This window comes from Symphalangus syndactylus, chromosome 14 (genome assembly GCF_028878055.3).
Source record: "Symphalangus syndactylus isolate Jambi chromosome 14, NHGRI_mSymSyn1-v2.1_pri, whole genome shotgun sequence".
Lineage (NCBI taxonomy): Eukaryota > Metazoa > Chordata > Mammalia > Primates > Hylobatidae > Symphalangus > Symphalangus syndactylus.
The window spans coordinates 103,060,536-103,085,183 of record NC_072436.2 but is presented as its reverse complement, the minus strand read 5'-3'; the positions used below and the strand labels follow the sequence as shown (position 1 = coordinate 103,085,183).

The 24,648-nt window shown below is 40.9% G+C and overlaps 1 protein-coding gene across 7 annotated transcripts in view; it reads left to right on the top strand.

Annotated features, from left to right (window-relative positions):
- Positions 1-24,175, top strand: part of RMDN2 (regulator of microtubule dynamics 2) — an 85,856-nt gene extending 61,681 nt beyond the window's left edge. For 4 of the 7 annotated variants that reach the window (XM_055241530.2, XM_055241529.2, XM_055241528.2 and 1 more), the window contains exons 9-12: positions 5,341-5,394; positions 5,486-5,566; positions 18,851-18,900; positions 19,415-19,956. In XM_055241530.2, coding sequence (XP_055097505.1) covers positions 5,341-5,394; positions 5,486-5,566; positions 18,851-18,900; positions 19,415-19,499 — 270 coding nt within the window. In that variant the 3' untranslated portion in view covers positions 19,500-19,956. The other 3 variants (XM_063618135.1, XM_063618136.1, XM_063618137.1) reach the window with 3 other exon arrangements.
- Positions 24,176-24,648: the final 473 nt, after the last annotated feature.

Sequence of the window (24,648 nt, the reverse complement as noted above, 5' to 3'; positions counted from 1 at the left end):
CTTCTTACTTTCTATCTCTCACCCCCAATGGCCAGTGGCTGCCTCAAGTGAAAAAATAAGTGTCCTGAAATCAAGCACAAGCACAGCGAAAAAGAGTTCAAAAAATAAAAAGAAAAGGGCTGTACATTTCTTATTTTTTATGTAATGTGATCCCTTTTTTTGTTTTATAAAAAGGGAGTCAATACCTCAGGAACTTAATTTGTTCCATTTCACACAATGGCAATCAAAGAGTGAAGGCTAATCATATGAGTGAAGGCTAACACTGTATCACAACCATTTCTTCACCTTTTTCCTACCACTGAAAATTAGTTCCCTCATTTTAAATTGTATAAGAATGTACATTATTATCTATTTAAGATAAAATATTTATATAAAAGATGCCACATTAACTAGCAAAAATGTTATCTGTACTCAAAACTCATTTCCTCATAATATCAAAGTTATAATTGAGGAGCAGGTTTTCAGAACACTGTAGAAAAGTTCTTGAGATGCTAATGTGCCTGAAATAATACACAGATGAAATCAAAAGTGGTAAGCAGCACAATAATGCTGAGGTAAAGAATGCAAATTTCAGAACAAGATTAACTTGTTAAATCTCAGCTGATTAACATTGGGCATTTACCAGCTGATTAACATTGGGCAAATTGCGTAACCTCTCTCTCAATTTAATCAATAACATGGAGATAATAGTACTTACCTCATAGTGGTGTTGTAAGGATTATCTACATTCCTACAAGTAAATTGCTTAAAGTGCGCCTAGCACCCAGTAAGTCCTCAGCAAAAACTCACAGAATTTTAATTTCATTAAAATTTAAACACCTCAGCAAACCATCTTGGGGAGCCCCGCATTAGGTCATTACTTAGACTTTAGTTTCAAAATGCATTCCATGTTGTTTGCCAAAGAAAAGAGAGGAGGCATCAGGAATGCTTCTTGCCATATTTACTAGAACAGCTGAGAGGACTGAGGGTTCTGGAGTGCTCAGGCTAAGGCTGTGGTGGAACTAAGAAATCTGGGAAGTGGAGGAGAGGAAAGGGAAACAGCACAGACCCTGGCTCCCACATCCAGGAGAGTCTGCAACCCCCTGGGTCATACAACACAGGAGGCCGTGTTGTTGGGACCCAGACTGCCCCGAATCCACCCCTCCAAAGAGCGTTCACAGGGGCCAGGAATGTGTCTCTAGAGCCATCCAGCTGGATCCCGTAAAGGTTGAGAACACTGAGTTTAGAGTTGATGAGTGAAGTTGAGACCTGAGCCTTTCCTGTCTGAATGACCTGGACACACATTTCCTTAGTTCTCCCACTCTCAAATTCTTCATCCGTGAAATGGCCATAATAATACCTACTTTGTACAGTTTTTGTGAAGGTTACATAAAATAATATATTTTATATTCTTAGCCCAGGGTCTAACATGTTAAATGTTCTAACTAAAAATCAATGTTAGCTACTATTGTTTTGCTATTATAGCAGGGGAAAATTGGTCCTCCACAGCCTCAAAGCATCTAGGGAGGTGGTTTAGACACCTGTAGGAGTCATCTGTGAATCCCCTGGGGAAATTCTTTCAAACTATAGCATGCTTCCCACCTCATCCAAAATTCTGGCATGATTCCCTAGGGCAGTGGTTCTCAACCTTGGCTGTGCATTGCAGTCATCTGAGGCACCTTACAAAATGGCAGCCCAGGCCATGACCCAGACTCATTGTTTCAGAACCTCTGGGTATCTTGAAGTATAGTTTATAAGCAATAAATTGCACCCACTTTAAGTGTACAGTTCAGTGAAGTTTGACAAACCTACATACCTATGTAACCACCACTGTAACCACCACCATTTCAAGACAGCATTTTCATTATCCTAGAGAGTTATCTTTGGCCCTTTGCTGTCAATTTCCCCCCATCTCCTGCCCCAAGTAACCACTGATCTGCTTTCTATCACTATAAATTAGTTTTGCCCATTCTAAAATTTAATATAAATGGAATCATAAAACATATACTTTTGTGTATATCTAGCTTCTTTTACTCAGCATACTGTTTTGAGATTCATTCATTTTACTGAGTGTATCAGCAGCTCCTTTTCATTGCTAAGTAATATTCCATTATATGGATATACTTACCATAATTTGTTTATGTGTTAGCTTACTGATAGACATTTGAGTTGTTTCTGGTTTGATGCTATTTTGAATAAAGGCTCTGTGAACATTCAAACGCAAGTTTGGTGTGGACATATTTTATTTCTCTTGGGTAAGCTCCTAGGGGTGGAATTGTTGCATCATATGATATGTGCTTTTAAACCTTGATCAGTGTTTTTAAAGATCATAAAACTGTTGATTCCAATGGCAGCTGATGACATGGCTGGAAACCACTGGATCAGAGGATGGGTGTGTGTAGTAAATGACAGGTGTGGCAATGTTGGGAGACAAGCTACCCTGATTGCACTTATTGTTTGCAATCATATGATCCCTGAGTCTGTACTAGTGGCTTCCCCAGCTGCAGAACTCTTGGCTGTGTCCTGATACGGTATAAGGCTGCTGCTTGAGCTTATGAGATGTTTTAAAGAAGAGCTAATTTATTCAACAGTGTTTATTAAGCACATAACTAGTGCCAAACATGGCATCAAATACTGGGAACACAGAAATGACCAACAAAGTTCCTACCTTCAAGGAACTTGGATAGCCAAGACAAATTAAATATGTATAATATTCTTTGCCAGGTGTTATGATAAAGAGTGTTCTAAAGGCCTTTCTAGAAACTGCCTCATCATTGGAACATTACATTGAAACATTAGCATTTGAGTAATGCTACCCTCCTTGTAATTCATCCAAGGCCGTTTGTGAAAGGTCAGAATCTGTTTTACCTTAGGAATTCAGTGTTTTAGTTGCCTGTCTGTGTTCTGTTGGGCTTCAGATTTTTAAACCATGAGAACAAACAGAGATGTTCTGATTTATAATCACTTTAGTTAACTAAACGTAGGTGTTAAGCTATATATGCAGAATTAGAATGCCAGCATTAAAGAAATAAGCTGCTTACATGCACAGATTGGGGCAAGTTATCCCCAATATGGGATTCGGACAGAGCTGAGGCAACAACCAGGCATAGAAGAAGGTATAATTGAATAAAGTTCAGTCTTAAGTCCCTCTTATTAGAATGGCTCAAGAAATGCACTTACCAAACTAGAAGCCTTGAAATGGAAATGATTAGACAAGAGAGAAACAGGAGAACCAGAATCCATGGATAAGAGAGAAGAAGCAGGAAAACCAGAATCCATTGATTAAGAGAGAAGAAGCAGGAGAACCAGAATCCATGGATGCCACTGTAGGATGGTCAAGGCTCTGGCTTGACTGAAATTGACAACTTCCTTTAATCTGTTGGTAGCTTTGCTGTCTCTCCAGCAGGTTTCATTCCATGCCCAGACACTGTTAACCTACCTGGTCTTAAAGATTTGTACCGAGTTTGGCTCCCTACCCTTGGAGATTTTTGTCCTTCTTCTAGAACCCTTCTCTTTTGGATTCTGTACAGAATAAAATGTCTTTTACAAGGGATGTGCCCTCATAAGGTGTTGGACCACTCCTCAGCACCCTAATTTGGATTTATCTTCATTAGCATCTATCTTTAAAAATATATATATTATTTTGACTCAGCAATTCAACTTCTGGGAATCTCCCTTATAGGCATAAACACACATGTACACAAGTATATGGGAAAAAGTATGTTCATTGGTTATTAGTAGTAATAATGAAAACGGAGAATAAATCAAGATGTCCAATGGAGAATGCTTCCTTTCATTATGATTCATGCAGAATATGAAATACAGCTCTTAAAAATGATGAAGTATATCTATGCTAACATGAAAATGTGTTTGTAATACGGGAAAAAAGTCTGGGGCCAATATGTAGATTTTCTGTCAATGTGCACATTTATTCAGTTTTATGTATTTGTATTTTTCTAGCTTTACTGAGGTATAATTGACAAGAATTATATATCTGTAAATTATATATATGTAAAATGGTTCCTTTTTGTTTTGTTTTCAAAAGCCTAATATCTGTTTTTTTATTTGCCTATACTTGGCAAAGAGTCTGGTAGGATACATGTCAAACGGCTGATAGTGGTTACCTCTGGGGCATGAGATTGAAGTTGAGAATAAAACTAGGAAGGAGAAACTTTCACTTTTTAATTTTGGAAATGTCTGGATTGTTCATATCTTGTGAAACAAGGATATTTTTGTAAATTTTTAAAAGCATCCTCTTCTCTTGTGTTCTACCCCCCTCTAGGGTGGAGACTCCAGGTTGTAAGCTTGCTTGCCTGGGCCTTCAAAACAGCAAAAGCTGACTCTGAAGCAAGACTGACTTAGGTTCTAAGAAGGGCTGTCTAGTAACAATCCCATACCTGAAAGAATTCTTATTTCCCAGAAATAAAGGAACTGGTACATAAAAGATTAGTAGGTAGGAGAAAAGTACCTTTATAATACCCACTCATGTCTACTACCTGGACTGGTTGTTTCAAGGATCTGTCTTTCCTTTAAAAGTCCATGATTTGATGGACTTCAGATATTATTTAACTCCTGTGGAATATGTTGAAATCACAAGAAATCAAATATTAATCTAGTGGAAGATGCTTGCCATGGGGTACCAGTCATGCTCTACTCTCATTTTCTAAATAGATAGGCTGGGAGTGGTGGCTCACACCTGTAATCCCAGCACTTTGGGAGGTTGAGGGGAGTGGATCACCTGAGGTCAGGAGTTTGAGACAAGCCTGGACAATATGGTGAAACCCTGTCTCTATTAAAAATACAAAAATTAGCCAGGCGTGGTGGCAGATGCCTGTAATCCCAGCTACTCTGGAGGCCAAGGCAGGAGAATCACCTGAACCTGGGAGGTGGAGGTTGCAGTGAGCCGAGATCATGCCACTGCACTCCAGCCTGGGCAACAGAGCAAGACCTGATAGATAGATAGATAGATAGATAGATAGATAGATAGATAGATAGATAGGGAAATGTATAGGATTTGTCCTGGGAATATCACCAGTTGTTTTTGTTCTTGAAAGGAAAAGGATAGAGAAAGAAGACTGAGGAAAATGATTATGTAAAGAAATCTGAAAACCATAGAGTATCTCATTGCTTTGTAAGCTTTATGACCATGGTAATCAATTTTATTTTAATGGCTAAATGCAAAGGCTATGTTTCCACCCAAAAGATACTTAAACTGATCAAGTGATTCAAATGTGAAACAACCACCCTAAATTCTTAGGGCAGTTTGGTTCATAATATTTATTTAAATATATTCTCTTCACTTGTGGTTATTGTTATTTTAATATTGCCCTGTTATTCTCTCATGTTTTTCTCTCAAATCAGGCTGAAGAACTATGCCCTGGTTATTCTAATCCCAATTACATGTACTTAGCAAAGGTAATGAAGACCACTGTTCTGCTTTAAGATCACTTTGAACCTATCACATAAAAACGGATTATGTTTAATATTGGTTATTTCTCATTTCCAGTGTTATACTGATCTTGAGGAAAACCAGAATGCTTTGAAGTTCTGTAATTTGGCATTATTGCTTCCTACTGTTACCAAAGAGGTAAGTCCAGAAAGGGAGAGTGAGTGCTGTTGTCTTGTTAGTACTATTCAAGCTCAAAATATGAATAACTTGCTTAGATACATTTGTGGTTTTCTCTATTCAATTTTATGTATTTATTTTTATTCTAGCTTTATTGAAGTATAATTGACAAAAACTATATATATATACAGCATGATGTTTTGATAGACATATACATTATGAAATGACTACCACAATCAAGCTAATTAATACATTCATCACCTCACATAGTTACTTTTTTTATTGTTGAGAACATTTGAGATCCACTCTCTTAGCAAATTTGAAATATACAATACAGTATTATTAACCATAGTCACATTGCTGTCCTTTAAATCTCCAGAACCTATTTATCCTGCATAACTGAAACTGTGTACCCCAGACCAATATCCCCCTATTTCTCCCACCCTCCCAGCCCCTGACAGCCACCCTTCTACTCTCTCCTTCTATGATGGAGTTTTCCTTCTTTCTTTTTTTAATTTTTTTAATTATACTTTAAGTTTTAGGGTACATGTGCACAACATGCAGGTTTGTTACGTATGTATACATGTGCCATGTTGGTGTGCTGCACCCATTAACTCATCATTTAACATTAGGTATATCTCCTAATGCTATCCCTCCCCTCTCCCCACTTCCCCCACCCCACAACAGTCCCTGGAGTGTGATGTTCCCCTTCCTGTGTCCATGTGTTCTCATTGTTCAATCCCCACCTATGAGTGAGAACATGTGGTGTTTGGTTTTTTGTCCTTGTGATAGTTTGCTGAGAATGATGGTTTCCAGCTTCATCCATGTCCCTACAAAGGACATGAACTCATCATTTTTTTTTTTTTTTTTTTTGAGACGGAGTCTCGCTCTGTTGCCCAGGCTGGAGTGCAGTGGTGCAATCTCGGCTCACTGCAAGCTCCGCCTCCCGGGTTCACGCCATTCTCCTGCCTCAGCCTCTCCGAGTAGCTGGGACCACAGGCGCCCGCCACCACGCCTGGCTAATTTTTTTGTATTTTTAGTAGAGATGAGGTTTCACCATGGTGTCGATCTCCTGACCTCGTGATCTGCCCGCCTCGGCCTCCCAAAGTGCTGGGATTACAAGCATGAGCCACCGCGCCCGGCCGAACTCATCATTTTTTATGGCTGCATAGTATTCCATGGTGTATATGTGCCACATTTTCTTAATCCAGTCTATCATTGTTGGACATTTCGGTTGGTTCCAAGTCTTTGCTATTGTGAATAGTGCTGCAATAAACATACGTGTGCATGTGTCTTTATAGCAACATGATTTATAATCCTTTGGGTATATACCCAGTAATGGGATGGCTGGGTCAAATGGTATTTCTAGTTCTGGATCCCTGAGGAATCGCCACACTGACTTCCACAATGGTTGAACTAGTTTACAGTCCCACCAACAGTGTAAAAGTGTTCCTATTTCTCCACATCCTCTCCAGCAGCTGTTGTTTCCTGACTTTTTAATGATCACCATTCTAACTGGTGTGAGATGGTATCTCATTGTGGTTTTGATTTGCATTTCTCTGATGGCCAGTGATGATGAGCATTTTTTCATGTGTCTTTTGGCTGCATAAATGTCTTCTTTTGAGAAGTGTCTGTTCATATCCTTCACCCACTTGTTGATGGGGTTGTTTGCTTTTTTCTTGTAAATTTGTTTGAGTTCATTGTAGATTCTGGATATTAGCCCTTTGTCAGATGAGTAGGTTGCAAAAATTTTCTCCCATTCTGTAGGTTTCCTGTTCACTCTGATGGTAGTTTCTTTTGCTGTGCAGAAGCTCTTTAGTTTAATTAGATCCCATTTGTCAATTTTGGCTTTTGTTGCCATTGTTTTTGGTGTTTTAGACATGAAGTCCTTGCCCATGCCTATGTCCTGAATGGTATTGCCTAGGTTTTCTTCTAGAGTTTTTATGGTTTTAGGTCTAACATTTAAGTCTTTAATCCATCTTGAATTAATTTTTGTATAAAGTGTAAGGAAGGGATCCAGTTTCAGCTTTCTACATATGGCTAGCCAGTTTTCCCAGCACCATTTATTAAATAGGGAATCCTTTCCCCATTTCTTGTTTTTGTCAGGTTTGTCAAAGATCAGATGGTTGTAGATGTGTGGCATTATTTCTGAGGGCTTTGTTCTGTTCCATTGATGTATATCTCTGTTTTGGTACCAGTACTATGCTGTTTCGGTTACTGTAGCCTTGTAGTATAGCTTGAAGTCAGGTAGCGTGATGCCTCCAGCTTTGTTCTTTTGGCTTATGATTGTCTTAGCAATGCGGGCTCTTTTTTGGTTCCATATGAACTTTACAGTAGTTTTTCCCAATTCTGTGAAGAAAGTCATTGGCAGCTTGATGGGGATGGCATTGAATCTATAAATTACCTTGGGCAGTACGGCCATTTTCATGATATTGATTCTTCCTACCCATGAGCATGGAATGTTCTTCCATTTGTTTGTATTCTCTTTTATTTCATTGAGCAGTGGTTTGTAGTTCTCCTTGAAGAGGTCCTTCACATCCCTTGTAAGTTAGATTCCTAGGTATTTTATTCTCTTTGAAGCAATTGTGAATGGGCGTTCACTCATGATTTGGCTCTCTGTTTGCTGTTATTGGTATATAAGAATGCTTGTGATTTTTGCACATTGATTTTGTATCCGGAGACTTTGCTGAACTTGCCTATCAGCTTAAGGAGATTTTAGGCTGAGATGATGGGGTTTTCTAGATATACAATCATGTCATCTGCTAACAGGGACAATTTGACTTCCTCTTTTCCTAATAGAATACCCTTTATTTCCTTGTCCTGCCTGATTGCCCTGGCCAGCACTTCCAACACTATGTTGAATAGGAGTGGTGAGAGAGGGCATCCCTGTCTTGTGCCAGTTTTCAAAGGGAATGTTTCCAGTTTTTGCCCATTCAGTACAATATTGGCTGTGGGTTTGTCATAGATAGCTCTTATTATTTTGAGATACGTCCCATCAATACCTAATTTATTGAGAGTTTTTAGCATGAAGCGTTGTTGAATTTTGTCAAAGGCCTTTTCTGCATCTATTGAGATAATCATATGGTTTTTGTCATTGGTTCTGTTTATATACTGGATTACATTTATTGATTTGTGTATGTTGAACCAGCCTTGCATCCCAGGGATGAAGCCCACTTGATTATGGTGGATAAGCTTTTTGATGTGCTGCTGGATTTGGTTTGCCAGTATTATTATTGAGGATTTTTGCATCGATGCTCATCAGGGATATTGGTCTAAAATTCTCTTTTTTGGTTGTGTCTCTGCCAGGCTTTGGTATCAGGATGATGCTGGCCTCATAAAATGAGTTAGGGAGGATTCCCTCTTTTTCTATTGATTGGAATAGTTTCAGAAGGAATGGTACCAGCTCCTCCTTGTACCTCTGGTAGAATTCGGCTGTGAATCCATCAGGTCCTGGACTTTTTTTGGTAGGTAAGCTATTAAGTATTGCCTCAATTTCAGAGCCTGTTATTGGTCTATTCAGAGATTCAACTTCTTCCTGGTTTAGTTTTGGGAGAGTGTATTTGTCGAGGAATTTATCCATTTCTTCCAGATTTTCTAGTTTATTCACGTAGAGGTGTTTATAGTATTCTCTGATGGTAGTTTGTATTTCTGTGGGATTAGTGGTGATATCCCCTTTATCATTTTTTATTGCGTCTATTTGATTCTTCTCTCTTTTCCTCTTTGTTAGTCTTGCTAGCGGTCTATCAATTTTGTTGATCTTTTCAAAAAACCAGCTCCTGGATTCATTGATATTTTGAAGGGTTTTTTGTGTCTCTATTTCCTTCACTTCTGCTCTGATCTTAGTTATTTCTTGCCTTCTGCTAGCTTTTGAATGTGTTTGCTCTTGCTTCTCTAGTTCTTTTAATTGTGATGTTAGGGTGTCAATTTTAGATCTTTCCTGCTTTCTCTTGTGGGCCTTCGGTGCTATAAATTGCCCTCTACACACTGCTTCGAATGTGTCCCAGAGATTCTGGTATGTTCTGTCTTTGTTCTCGTTGGTTTCAAAGAACATCTTTATTTCTGCCTTAATTTTGTTATTTACCCAGTAGTCATTTAGGAGCAGGTTGTTCAGTTTCCATGTAGTTGAGCAGTTTTGAGTGAGTTTCTTAATTCTTAGTTCTAGTTTGAGTGCACTGTGGTCTGAGAGACAGTTCGTTATAATTTCTGTTCTTTTACATTTGCTGAGGAGTGCTTTACTTCCAACTATGTGGTCAGTTTTGGAGTAAGTGCGGTGTGGTGCTGAGAAGAATGTGTATTCTGTTGATTTGGGATGGAGAGTTCTGTAGATATCTATTAGGTCCGCTTGGTGCAGAGCTGAGTTCAATTCCTGGATATCCTTGTTAACTTTCTGTCTTGTTGATCTATCTAATGTTGACAGTGGGGTGTTAAGGTCTCCCATTATTATTGTGTGGGAGTCTAAGTCTCTTTTTAGGTCTCTAAGGACTTGCTTTATGAATCTGGATGCTCCTGTATTGGGTGCATATATGTTTAGGATAGTTAGCTCTTCTTGTTGAATTGATCCCTTTACCATTATGTAATGGCCTTCTTTGTCTCTTTTGATCTTTGTTGGTTTAAAGTCTGTTTTATCAGAGACTAGGATTGCAACCCCTGCCTTTTTTTGTTTTCCATTTGCTTGGTAGATCTTCCTCCATCCCTTTATTTTGAGCCTATGTGTGTCTCTGCACATGAGATGGGTTTCCTGAACACAGCACACTGATGGGTCTTGACTCTTTATCCAGTTTGCCAGTCTGTGCCTTTTAATTGGACCATTTAGCCCATTTACATTTAAGGTTAATATTGTTATGTGTAAATTTGATCCTGTCATTATGATGTTAGCTGCTTATTTTGCTCATTAGTTGATGCAGTTTATTGCTAGCCTTGATGGTCTTTACAATTTGGCATGTTTTTGCAGTGGCTGGTACTGGTTGTTCCTTTCCATGTTTAGTGCTTCCTTCAGGAGCTCTTTTAGGGCAGGCCTGGTGGTGACAAAATCTCTCAGCAATTGCTTGTCTGTAAAGGATCTTATTTCTCCTTCACTTATGAAGCTTAGTTTGGCTGGATATTAAATTCTGGGTTGAAAATTCTTTTCTTTAAGAATGTTGAATATGGGCCCCCACTCTCTTCTGGCTTATAGAGTTTCTGCTGAGAGATCAGCTGTTAGTCTGATGGGCTTCCCTTTGTGGGTAACCCGACCGTTCTCTCTGGCTGCCCTTAACATTTTTTCTTTCATTTCAACTTTGGTGAATCTGACAATTATGTGTCTTGGAGTTGCTGTTCTCAAGGAGTATCTTTGTGGCGTTCTCTGTATTTCCTGAATTTGAATGTTGGCCTGCCTTGCTAGATTGGGGACGTTCTCCTGGATAATATCCTGCAGAGTGTTTTCCAACTTGGTTCCATTCTCCCCATCACTTTCAGGTACACCAATCAGACGTAGATTTGGTCTTTTCACATAGTCTCATATTTCTTGGAGGCTTTGTTCATTTCTTTTTATTCTTTTTTCTCTAAACTTCTCCTCTCGCTTCATTTCATTCATTTCATCTTCCATTACTGATACCCTTTCTAACAGTTGATCAAATCGGCTACTGAGGCTTGTGCATTCGTCACGTAGTTCTCGTGCCTTGGTTTTCAGCTCCATCAGGTCCTTTAACGACTTCTCTGCATTGGTTACTCTAGTTATCCATTCATCTAATTTTTTTTCAAAGTTTTTAACTTCTTTGCCATGGTTTTGAACTTCCTCCTTTAGCTCGGAGTAGTTTGATTGTCTGGAGCCTTCTTCTCTCAACTTGTCAAAGTCATTCTCCATCCAGCTTTGTTCCGTTGCTGGTGAGGTGCTGCGTTCCTTTGGAGGAGGAGAGGCGCTCTGATTTTTAGAATTTCCAGTTTTTCTGCTCTGTTTTTTCCCCATCTTTGTGTTCTTTTCTACCTTTTGTCTTTGATGATGGTGACGTACAGATGGGGTTTTGGTGTGGATGTCCTTTCTGTTTGTTAGTTTTCCTTCTAACAGTCAGGACCCTCAGCTGCAAGTCCGTTGGAGTTTTCTGGAGGTCCGCTCCAGACCCTGTTTGCCTGGGTATCAGCAGCAGAGGCTGCAGAACAGCGGATATTGGTGAGCAGCAAATGTTGCTGCCTGATCATTCCTCTGGAAGTTTTGTCTCAGAGGGGTACCCGGCCATGTGAGGTGTCAGTCTGCCCCTGCTGGGGGGTGCCTCCCATTTAGGCTACTCAGGGGTCAGGGACCCACTTGAGGAGGCAGTCTGTCTGTTCTCAGATCTCCAGCTGCATGCTGGGAGAACCACTAGTCTCTTCAATGCTGTCAGACGGGGACATTTAAGTCTGCAGAGGATTCTGCTGCCTTTTGTTTGGCTAACCCCTGCCCCTAGAGGTGGAGTCTACAGGGGCAGGCAGGCCTCCTTGAGCTGCGGTGGGCTCCACCCAGTTCAAGATTCCTGGCCGCTTTGTTTACCTACTCAAGCCTCTGCAAAGGCTGGCGCCCCTCCCTCAGCCTCGCTGCCACCTTGCAGTTTGATCTCAGACTGCTGTGCTAGCAATGAGTGAGGCTCCGTGGGCGTAGGACCCTCCAAGCCAGGCACGGGATATAATCTCCTGCTGTGCCGTTTGCTAAGACCATTGGAAAAGCGCAGTATTAGGGTGGGAGTAACCCGATTTTCCAGGTGCTGTCACCCCTTTCTTTGACTAGGAAAAGGAATTCCCCGACCCCTTGTGCTTCCCAGGTGAGGTGATGCCTCGCCCTGCTTCAGCTCACGCTCGGTGTGCTGCACCCACTGTCCTGCACCTGCTTTCCGACACTCCCCAGTGAGATGCACCTGGTACCTCAGTTGGAAGTGCAGAAATCACCTGTCTTCTGTGTCGCTGACGCTGGGAGCTGTAGACTGGAGCTGTTGCTCTTCGGCCATCTTGGCTCCACCCCGGAGTTTTCTTTCATACTAAAACCTTTGACTTGGATTTTACATGTACTATGAAGTTTTAAAATTTGCTGTATCTCTGTAAGATAACCTGTCAGCAGGAGGCCCCTAGCAGTTAAAACATCCTGATGCTTGTTAGATGTAAGACATCAGGGAGTGAAGCAAGCATAATTCCTTCACTGGGAAGGAGGGGGTGCAGCATAATTCTGGGGAGCTGGGGATTAACTATGTAGGCAACAAACAAGCTAGACAGGTGTCCCAGCCTAGAGCAAGGGGTGTGACCATGGGTTGCCGTCCTCAGTCCTCATCTCACAGCAGGTGTGGCTATCCAAGGCCATGACAAAGATGAAAAATATGTAATAACATGTTCTTGGTTTTTGGACACTGGCCATTAATGAAAAAGGAACTATTGCCCTGTCTCTTGCCCTTTTATTCAGTAAGTCAGGATTCTGGGAATGCTGTAAGTTTCAAGCATTCCACAGGGTTAACAACTCAGTCTGCTCCTGTGAGCTGTTGACTGGTGTTGTGGGAACAACAACAAAAAAATAGGTACATATTTTCCTCCTCTTCTCATACCACCAAACATTATCATCCTCTAAATCATAACAGAAAAGAAATGCCTCAGGAAAAAAAACCCTCCTCTTTTTCTGTGTTGGAGCAATACAGGTTCCGATATTTATTGTGATCTGAACTATAAACAAATAAAACATGCCTCTTTCCTTCTAGGAGGCTATAGCCTAGAAGGGAACATATGGTGTGTGTCCAAATAACTATAGGTCAAAGCAGAAGGCATAAGATACTAAAAGAAGTACAAATCATCAGTTATGGAAATTTTGAAAAGGGAGAAATTATTTTCACCTAGCAGAGGCCAGGTGGCATCAGAGGTAGACTTTGAAAGATCTATATAATATGGAGTTGTGGGCAAGTACATTGCAGGTCATGAACAGAGGCACAAAAGTGAGAAAGCAAAGCTCTGTTTTCCTGGAGCAAAAGGAATGTGCCTACTTTCCCCCGGACCACGGATTGTACCAGCCTCCCAGTCATTCTCCTCACAGCTTCCTTGCCTCCCACCAGGCCACTCTTGACTCCCGGTAGCAGCCCAAGCAACAGATTAAATGTAAACGTCAACATGTCACTTCCCTGCTCAAAACCCTTTGCTGTTAGGATGAGGGTCAGAATTTTTAGCATGTCTTTCAAGGCTCTGACCCAGCTCCTACCAATCTCTCAAGCTTCATATGTTCCCCGCTCCCCCCTCCTCTGCACCACCCAGCCTGCCCTTCACCCTTAGAACATACTGTTCCCACTTCCTGAAACACTCCTACCCACCCTCTGCTCCTTCCACTAGCTTTATTCCTTCCTATCCTTCAGGCCTCACCATGGATGCTGTTTCTTCAGGAAAGACTTTCTTGACGCCTGCTGGCAAGAAAGCCCCCTGTACTTTTCCTTGTTATCATTTCACACAGTTATTATGTCATTATTAATGTGATTGTTCCATGAAAGTAACAACCAGGTTTGTCTCATTCATCACTGTACCCCTAATCCTGTGTATACTGCCTAGCATATAATAAGCACTCAGTAAGTGTTGATAAAGAACCAAGGCATTAATATGATACAAATAAACATAATAGTGTCAATAGTAATAATAAAGAGGACTCATAATGAATGTAAGAAGGCTAGACATTGGAAGTATTTCTGTAATAAGCAAAATAGTATGAGCAAATATTTCTCACATTGCATTTTTTTCCTCAGTGATGTCTCCATTTGTATTCTTAGCAATTTTTTTCCAAGTAGTAAAGGTATGTAAGGTATATTTCCATTTCTTTTTCCGTGAGAAAATAGGATGAAGTGAGTTATATGTAATACCCCTCCATCTCTATAAAGTTTTTTCAGATTGAAATATACCCCATTAGTGATTTTGTTAACCAAGTTTATTCATTTCCAAAATGTCTAGCAATGCCACTAGTTACAAGAAGACAACCTAGCCATCAGTTTGCTCTCTCATGTGAAATTTCATAAGATGTTTGTTTCTTTCTTGTGGCATTTATAGCTTCTTCTTTGCATTATAGTCATTTGTGGACATGTCTTCTGTCCCCTATTAGGGAACTCTCAGCTCATCACACTGCTACTTGATATTGGGAGTGTTGGTCATTTGGTCTCTAGAGCCCAGATTCATAGGTGTAAGCAGCTTTACATTCCCAGAGTTTGAAACTATGGTATTTTTATTATTCATGTGGACTTTTCTTGACCCTAGGAAAGTAATCTCAGATCCTGAGAACCATTTCTTTTTTAAAAAAGGGATTTCTGTGTCTAAGACAGTGTGAGAATGATTTCTGAATGAAATAATGACTTCACTGGCAACCTGAAAGTTGTTTGCCTGGAGGCAGTATTAAAGTTCATCAATGTGGAGCCTACTGAGAAAGCGCAGATATAAAAAGCATTATATAATATTTTATGATAAGAGATGTGCTAAACTGGTAAAGAAAAACCCATATTTTAAAATTGCTGAAACATTTTGAAATGGCATTAATCACCTTTCTAAGACAAACAGACTCATAGACTGGTAAATCCAATGTTACCAGAAACAAACCACAAAAAGAAGTGTACTCTGGGAGTGCTGAAAGTTAAGAGCACGTTATATTTAGCAAGTGGTATAGTTGTCTTTGAAATGGACTGTTGGTTAAAGTTCTGAGCTGTATTTCCAACCTGTTTTATGAGTTGAGAAGCATAACTCTCATTGGTAACTGCTCTTAGTAACAAAAATCCTAATTCTGCTTTAAATGTTCTTTCTTAATTAAGATATCATATTTGATTATGATATCTTGAAAACATTGGTTTTCTGGATAGGTTATAAAACAGAATTTGTATCCATTCACTCTGCCTTCCTGTTATAGAAATGCTACAGCTCAGGGTAATAAATGGGTCTCTTGCCAAAATCCTGTAATGTTGTCTCATTTGCTAGAAATTCTTGTTTGCCCATTTCTTTCTGGTTGAAACTTATTTCTTGTAAATTAACTCATCTGTGCTATCCATGCCTGGAGAATTATTCCTAGTACTTTTTGAAAAATTAATAAGGCAGCCGGGCGTGGTGGCGCACGCCTGTAATCCCAGCACTTTGGGAGGCCGAGGCAGGCAGATCACCTGAGGTCGGGAGTTCGAGACCAGCCTGACCAACATGGAGAAACCCCGTCTTTACTAAAAAAAAAAAAAAAAAAACACACACAAAATTAGCCAGGCGTGGTGGCACATGCCTATAATCCCAGCTACTAGGGAGGCTGAGGCAGGAGAATCTCTTGAACCTGAGAGGCAGAAGTTGTGGTGAGCTGAGATCATCCCATTGCACCCCAGCCAGGGCAACAAGAGTGAAAGTCCGTCTCAAAAAAAAAAAAAAAATTAATAAGGCTATTACAGTATAGATAGTAGAGACAGACTTTTCCCACCGTCTAAATAGACATTTTCATGATTTGTAGAAAGTCTGTTTACAACCCCCTATTTCTACTCTTTTGACTCTTACCTTCTTGTCGTTTGCATTTAAAATATATTATTTCTTAAGATTTTGCAATATATGTAATGGTCTTGGTTGTATTATTTAAATTGATCTTAAAAACACTGTAAAGAAGTTTCTTAGAACCCTTTTATTTATTTATTTTCTTAAAATAATTGATGATACAGCATCAGTTTGGGACTAGCTGTTCTTAACCAGTACCCAGTCTCATGAAGTTGGTGTGTGATAATCATTACCCAAATGCTAGGAGAATAATGGCAATTTAATGTAAATAAGTCTCTCTTTTATTTATCCAGTCTTTAGCAGAGAGCATTGATGTAGTTTTCTAAACCATCTTTTTCCAACACTATCAGATGAAATAAATCTGTATTTTTGAATGTGTGTGTTTGGGTGAAAGAGAGATTATCTTTATTCACTTATTTTACAATTATAGAGGTGTACTCTGCTAGAGGCTTGGGATACAAAGAGGAAAAAACAGATACCTCTGCCATCATGAATTCTGTGGTCTAGTGGGAAAGGCAGGCACTGAAAAAGTCATAGCAATAAAATTTGATGAGTGTTTTGGAAATAAAAGCACAGAGATTTATGAGAAAATAAAACTGGTACTGCAACCTGGGCCATGGGCCAGGAAAGGTCATCCTGAGGTTTTGCTATATAATCTGAGGAAATTAGAATTTAAGCCCAGTTGTTTAAATATTTAAGACTTGCTTGGACAGTAGAGGGCTCATTAAAAATACAGGTTCCTGGCTTTTTCTAGAAAGTTAGAAAGAAGCTCTGAGCTCCAGAATGTGGTGACCCCAACCCCAGTATCATCGTGGTCTCACTCAAGTTTCTATCTGTCTGGGTTCTGCCTTTCTGGCTTAGTGCTCAGATGGCCCCTGAATGAGATTACAGAGAAAGACAGGTGGTGACTGAGTTCTTGACAGTACAACCACAGGAATTGTTGGCCCTTGGCTGGGCGTGGTGGCTCACGGCTGTAATCCCAGCACTTTGGGAGGCCAAGGCGGGCAGATCACGAGGTCAAGAGATCGAGACCATCCTGGCCAACATGGTGAAACCCCGTCTCTACTAAAAATACAAAAATTAGCTGGGTGTGGTGGCACGTGCCTGTAGCCCCAGCTACTCGGGAGGCTGAGGCAGGGGAATCACTTGAACCCAGAAGGCGGAGGTTGCAATAGGCCGAGTTTGCGCCACTGCACTCCAGCCTGGCAACAGAGCGAGACTCCATCTCAAAAAAAAAAAAAAAGGAAATGTTGACCTTTAAGGATATGGCTTTGGATTTTACTCAGAAAGAGTAGGCCCTGCTAGACCCATCTCAGAGGAAGCTGCACAGAGATGTGATTCTGGAGAAAATCCTCAAAACCAGCATCCAGGCAAGAAAGTCTTAAAGACAGAACTTCCATGTAGAATATCTACAGGAAAGAGCGATCTAACAACGTGTCAATACTGAGATTCGTAAGGGTGAACTCTGTTCCTCCACAGCAGAATTGGCCTGGGGAGGGCCAAATTAGGAATGCAGCACAATCACATGACTTTAATTTGAGGCTAGAGAAAGTGTGCTATCTCAGCTCAAAGGTGTGGATAGTTCAAATTTGGGAGAAAAGGAATAACCTGAGCTCCAAACCATAACCTGAGTTCTTAGAAGAGGGCAATTGCATAAATATAGCCAATATATTAAGTGCCTGAAACATAACAAAAACCTTAAAATTAATCATATAGCTATGCAGCTGACCTGCTACAAAGGAGAAAACTTCTGTATGCAAAGGAGAGTAACACACCACATGAATGTAACCAACGTGGAAGATGTTAACTAGAGACTATACTGAATGCTCGGCATCAGATTCATATGTGGGAAAATGAATGAATAAATGAAGGTATTTGAGCAAGGCTCCAACAGCCTGTTATGTCTTCAGTAACAGGGATGTCACAGTGGAGAGGAGCCCTTGGAATATAATGAGTATGAGGAAGTTGTCACAGCTCAACTTTGACTCAGCATGTGTTAGCTCACACTGGAGGGAAACTCCATAAATGTAATGAATGTAGGAAACACTTCATCCACATTGTTAACTTTTATTCATACCAGAGAACTCTTTGTCTGTAATCAGTGTGGAAATGCCTTCAGTGACCGTTTATCCTTTAAACAACACCTTGAATTAACACTGGAGAGAAGCCATATGAATATGATCTATGTGGGAAAGGCTTCATTTAATGATCTCACCTTAGTCATAATGAGACAATGCACATGGAAAGAAACCCTATAAATGTACAGCATTTGGAAGAGCCTTCAACCTCAGCCCTAACCTTTATAGGTGGTCTCACTCAAATTTCCATCTATCTGAAAGATGCCATCTTTTAGATACCAGAGAGCTCCCACAGGGCTAAACCCTACACCCTTCAGGCAAAGCTCAAGCCTTGATATGCAGAAAAAACTTAGAGTAAAACAGGAAAGAAAGTGGCAAGTTTTTTCCAGGAGGAAGAAACCTGTTGGGAAATTACTAGATAATTCATGCTGGAGAAGGAATTCAATGAAATAAACATGATAAACCCTTCACTCATTGAGCAACACTCCAGGACACGTGAGGATTAATGCTGTATAAAACACTCACTAAGAGAAAAGCTACTTGTCAAAATGAAAAAAAAGAAAATTATTTTAAAAAATAATAATAAAACCCTGTCAGTGTCCTGTATTAGGGAAACTATCTGGTGATTGCACGTACCTTCGTGAACCTCAAAGTTCTCATGTTGGGGAATCTCCTCAAGTCAATGTAAGTCTGTTTCAGCATACTAGATTATCAAGATGAATGCATGAAATTTCATTATGTATTTGTATTTTCTTTATAGGATAAAGAGGCACAGAAAGAGATGCAAAAAATAATGACTTCCTTGAAGAGGTAAATAAACGAATTTACTCTTCAACAAATCAAATATGGTCTACCAAAATTTAAATGAATCAAAGTTGTGCTTTTATTATCCTTTTCTTCATTTTTGTTGTAAGGGTATTGTGCTCAGATTTGAAGGTAAAGCCATGTTTCTGGAGAATGCATTCCACTAGTAGCACTACAAAATTAATTATGTTATTTGGAGAATATATATACCATAATGTCAATGCATAATCTATAAACATGTATGCTTTATATTTTTCTTATCAATAAACTGCAGCCTTAAAAATATTTCTTTAAAATATTTAAATCCAATAAAATGAATCTTCATGAATATTTTATTGTTTCAATGGAGACTTCATAAAACAAAATAATTTCATTAATGTGGATGAAAAATGGAAAACTCAGCAAAGGACATGAACAAGTTGTTGGCAGAAGAGAAAAAACAAACAAATGTAGTATTGTAACTGGTAATCAAAAGATGTGAATAAAATTACAATAAAATACTGTTTTACCATCAAACTAGCTTTCACTCGCGTCCATGTGAAGAGACCACCAAACAGGCTTTGTGTGAGCAACAAGGCTGTTTCACCTGGGTGCAGGCGGACTGAGTCCGAAAAGAGAGTCAGCGAAGGGAGGTAAGGGTGGGGCCATTTTATAAAATTTGGGTAGGTAGTGGAAGATTACAGTCAAAGGGGGTTGTTCTCTGGCTGGCAAGGGTGGGGGGTCACAAGGTGCTCATTGCAGGAGCTTTTGAACCAGGATGAGCCAGGAGAAGGAATTTCACAAGATAATGTCATCAGTTAAGGCAGGGACTGGCCATTTTCACATCTTTTGTGGTGGAATGTCATCAGTTAAGGCAGGGACCAGCCATTTTCACTTCTTTTGTGGTGGAATGTCATCAGTTACCGGCCATTTTCACTTCTTTTGTGCCATTTTCACTTCTTTTGTGGTGGAATGTCATCAGTTAAGGCATGGACCGGCCATTTTCACTTCTTTTGTTATTCTTCACTTGCTTGGGGCCATCTGGATGTATACATGCAGGTCACAGGGGATACGATGGCTTAGCTTGGGCTGAGAGGCCTGACACTAGCAAGGATTTTTTTTCTTCATTCGGAAAGCGTTCAATGCTGGCAATATTGTCATGAGATGGAGCATTCTCCTACACGGTTAGTGAGAGAATATTTTGTCACTTGGGTACATTAAATATGAAAATATAAAAAAAAATTTTTAAAGTATTTTGGCACAAACCTTTGGTAAAATTTATCGAGAGCCTTTGAAAAGTATTAAATCTTTAGTCATGGAAATAATCATAAAAAGTAAAGTGCAGTGACTGATTCATAGATGTTCATAACAGCGTAACACTATGTCCAACAGTAAGAAAGCAGGTAGCCACACTGAAATATAACTACAATCGAATAACATTTTGACATTAAAAATAATTACAAAAATGATATAGGCAATGGCACAGAACATCTTAAGTGCAAGTACAAGTCAAAATAGTACATACATAGGATCTCAACAGTATAAAAATAAGCACAGAAGAGCATCTGGTAGGGAATACACTAAAATAGTAGTAGTTTATATTTCTGTGGAGCTGTATTTTATTTCCTATATTTCCCAGTTTTTAATAATAAATAAAATGATTTTTTTAGGTTGAGCCTAGCAGTGAGCTATAAAGATTCCCTGCTACCTCTTAATCAGCCTCATCTTGGAAGTCAGAGTAAAAATTTGGATTTTCTGTTTACTGTCCCAAATACATGGGTGCGTACACACACACACACACACACATTTATACACTTAAAATTTCAAGCCGTGATGTAGACATTCTGGTTAGGTAAATTAAGCAACCTCCTAGCCCCATCTTCTATAATGGTCAATCAAGATACTTAATCAGTCCAGCTGGTTCTCACTTTCCTCTGACAACTGGTCTAATGTTGAAACTCTTGGCTAGATGGGGCAAGAGTCTTGCAGGTTCTCTCATGGATATGCTGAGAGGTTATGGATACTGCTGGCTATCTCTAAACAGCTAAAGGAATATGAAAGTATAGAAAGGTGAATCCAGCTAGCAGCAAATGACATAGAATCAACTATGTTGTAGGTTTTGTGGGAGGAACTCACTCTGGCAGAGCGGTAAGAACACTTCCTTTACGAATTATGAGGACTACCAAGAAACACTCCTGGTGGGTAACAGTGGGATTTGAGACTCATAATTGGAACCTGACATAAGATCTAATCAGTGTTCATGTATTATATTTTAACAAAAGTCTTGTTTCTCATAATATGTCTTCAATGGACAAGTTGATATCCGTTGACTGGGTAATCAGTGTAGTTGTTTCTGGATATGGGCTTGACCCAATAGAAATGTAGTACTCCTAATTCAATCTTTAGAGAATTAGGAGTTTCTGACACATTTGGCCATTTCTCCAAAGGGGTATTAACAGAGGGAATTCCCCTCCTCATCATGGTAACAACTCTTCGAAGGAGCATTAACTCCCTGCTGTATGCCCCCTTCCAGAGTCATACTGTCATATCTGTATTCCTCATAAAGCCATATAATCAGAGAAGTTATGTTTGGGAGGCTGAGGCGGGAGGATTGATTGAGCTCAGGAGTTCAAGACAAGCCTGGGCAACATGGTGAAATCCCATCTGTACAAAAATTAGCTGAGCGTGGTGGTGCACACCTGTAGTTACAGCTCTTTGGGAGGCTGAGGTGGGAGGATTACTTCAACCCAGGAGGTCAAGGCTGTGATGAGCTGTAATTGCGCCACTACACTACACTCTCCACTGCACTCTCGGTGACAGTGAAACTGTTTCAAAAAAATTTTTTTTAATTTAAAAATAATTTTTTAAAATTAAAAACATTGCAAATAATTGCTAAATAGCTCAAAAACCATGAACAAACAGGACTCGAATCTGATAACCTAGAAGGGTGTGCTATACAGCAGTGGTCCCCAACCTTTTTGGCACCAGGGACCAGTTTCATGGAAGACAATTTTTCCCTGGATCCAGGGGTGGTGGGATGGTTTTGGGGCAATTCAAGTGCATTACATTTAGTGTGCACTTTATTTCTATTATTATTACAGTGTAATATATATGAAATAATTATACAACCCACCATAATGTAGAACTACTGAGAGCCCTGAACTTGTTTTCCTACAACTAGATGGTCCCATCTGGGGGTGATGGGCAACAGTGACAGACCTATCAGGCATTGATTCTCATAAGTGAGAGGTGACAGCGTGCTGGCAGCCCTCGCAGTCCTCGCTCGCTCTCGGCGCCTCCTCTGCCTGGGCTCCCACTTTGGCAGCACTTGAGGAGCCCTTCAGCCCACCGCTGCACTGTGGGAGCCCCTTCCTGGGCTGGCCAAGGCCGGAGCCGGCTCCCTCAGCCTGCAGGGAGGTGTGGAGGGAGATGCGCCAGCAGCAACTGGGGCTGCACGTGGCGCTTGCGGGCCAGGTGGAGTTCCGGGTGGACGTGAACTTGGTGGGCCCCACGCTTGGAGCAGCCGGCCGGCCCTGCTGGCCCAGCCAGTGAGGGGCTTAGCACCCAGGCTAGTGGCTGTGGAGGGTGTGCTGGGTCTCCCAGCAGTGCCCGCCCACTGGCGCTGCGGTCAATTTCTCACCGGGCCTTAGCTGCCTCCCCACGGGGCAGGGCTCGGGACCCGCAGCCCGCCATGCCTGAGCCTCCCCCGCCTCCATGGGCTCCTGTGCCGCCCGAGCCTCCCCGACGAGCGCCACCCCCTACTCCAGGGCGCCCAGTCCCATCAACCACCCAAGGGCTGAGGAGTGCAGGCGCATGGTGCGGGACTGGCAGGCAGCTCCACCTGCGGCCCTGGTACGGGACCCACTGGGTGAAGCCAGCTGGGCTCCTGAGTCTGGTGGGGACTTGGAGAACCTTTATGTCTAGCTAAGGGATTATAAATACACCAATCAGCACTCTGTATCTAGCTCAAGGTTTGTAAACACACCAGTCAGCACCCTGTGTCTAGCTCAGGGTTTGTGAATGCACCAATCGACACTCTGTATCTAGCTACTCTGGTGGGGACTTGGAGAACCTTTGTGTCCACACTCTGTATCTAGCTAATCTAGTGCAGACGTGGAGAACTTTTGTGTCTAGCTCAGGGATTATAAACGTACCAATCAGCACCCTGTCAAAACGGACCAATCAGCTCTTTGTAAAATGAACTAATCTGCAGGATGTGGGTGGGGCCAGAAAAGAGAATAAAAGCAGGCTGCGGAGCCAGCAGTGGTAACCCACTGGGGTCTGCTTCTGTACTGTGGAAGCTTTATTCTTTCCCTCTTTGCAATAAATCTTGCTGCTGCTCACTCTTTGGGTCCACACTGCCTTTATGAGCTGTAACACTCATTGTGAAGGTCTGCAGCTTCACTCCTGAAGCCAGTGAGACCACGAACCCACCAGGAGGAACAAACAACTCCAGACACGCTGCCTTAAGAGCTGTAACACCGCAAAGGTCTGCAGCTTCACTCCTGAGCCAGCGAGACCACGAACCCACCAGAAGGAAGAAACTCTGAATACATCCAAACATCAGAAGGAACAAACTCCAGACATGCCGCCTTTAAGAACCGAAACACTCACCACGAGGGTCCGCGGCTTCATTCTTGAAGTCAGTGAGACCAAGAACCCACCAATTCTGGACACATAAGGAGTGTGCAACGTACATCCCTTGCATGCACAGTTCACAGTAGGGTTTGCCCTACTAATGCCACCACTGATCTGACAGGAGGAGGCGCCCAGGTGGTAATATGAGCGATGGGGAGCAGCTGTAAATACAGATGAAGCTTTGCTCACTTGCCCACAGCTCATCTCCTGCTGTGAGGCCCAGTTCTTAACAGGCCACAAGCCAGTTACCAGTACTAGTACCAGCCTGTGGTCCGGGGTTTAGGGACCCCTGCTATAGAGGATACATAGGATATTTTGTCAATTTAATCCTCAATCCAATGAGGGAGGTGTTCTTCTTTCCATAAGGTAATGACATAACTGAGGCTTAGCATAAATAACTTGCCACAGACCTTTCTTAACAAGTGGAAAGAGTTGGTACTTAAACACGGCTTATTTCGACTCCTTAATCTAGTCTTAGTTACTCACAGTAGATATATAAAAGGTACTGTGTAGATAAAGATGAGGAAACAAACCAAAATAAAAAAGTTATCTGTAATGAGGCCAAGTAAAAAAGGTTTCTATATTAAATACCCCTACTTTCTAAAAACTGAGTGATTTTCTTGAATGACAGGATTATATGTAGAACATTACGCTTACTCCAGGGAATTTCACGCAAAGTGAGCCATGAGGACTCTGGTTTTCTATGGTTACTTCACTCACCATTCATGCTGCTTGACCTCAGAGAAGACAGAATAGCTGCAGAGTGTTCCTGAAATGAGGATTGTTCCTGCTGGATCACGAAGTCCAAGCTGGTGGTACACCTGCCACTCACAGATGAAGTACCCAAACTGCTAACTTCTCAAGAGACTTCGTGTACAGCTTTGGAAAGAGGGAGTTCTGACCCAAACTTTGAATGTGTTTGATTTCAGAAGATAAGAATCAAACTATATGTTGCAATTTCTCATAAAACATTAAAGAGGTAACTTAGCGGTCCACAAAAATTTTAGTGATGTCGATGTAATTGCGATGTTATCTTTCTTACTAAATAACAAATGGCCTTCATTGTGACATGAAAATCCATGCCACTTCTCGTTTCTGCCTAAAAGTTATCAAAAGGCTTTTAATTTGATAATATTT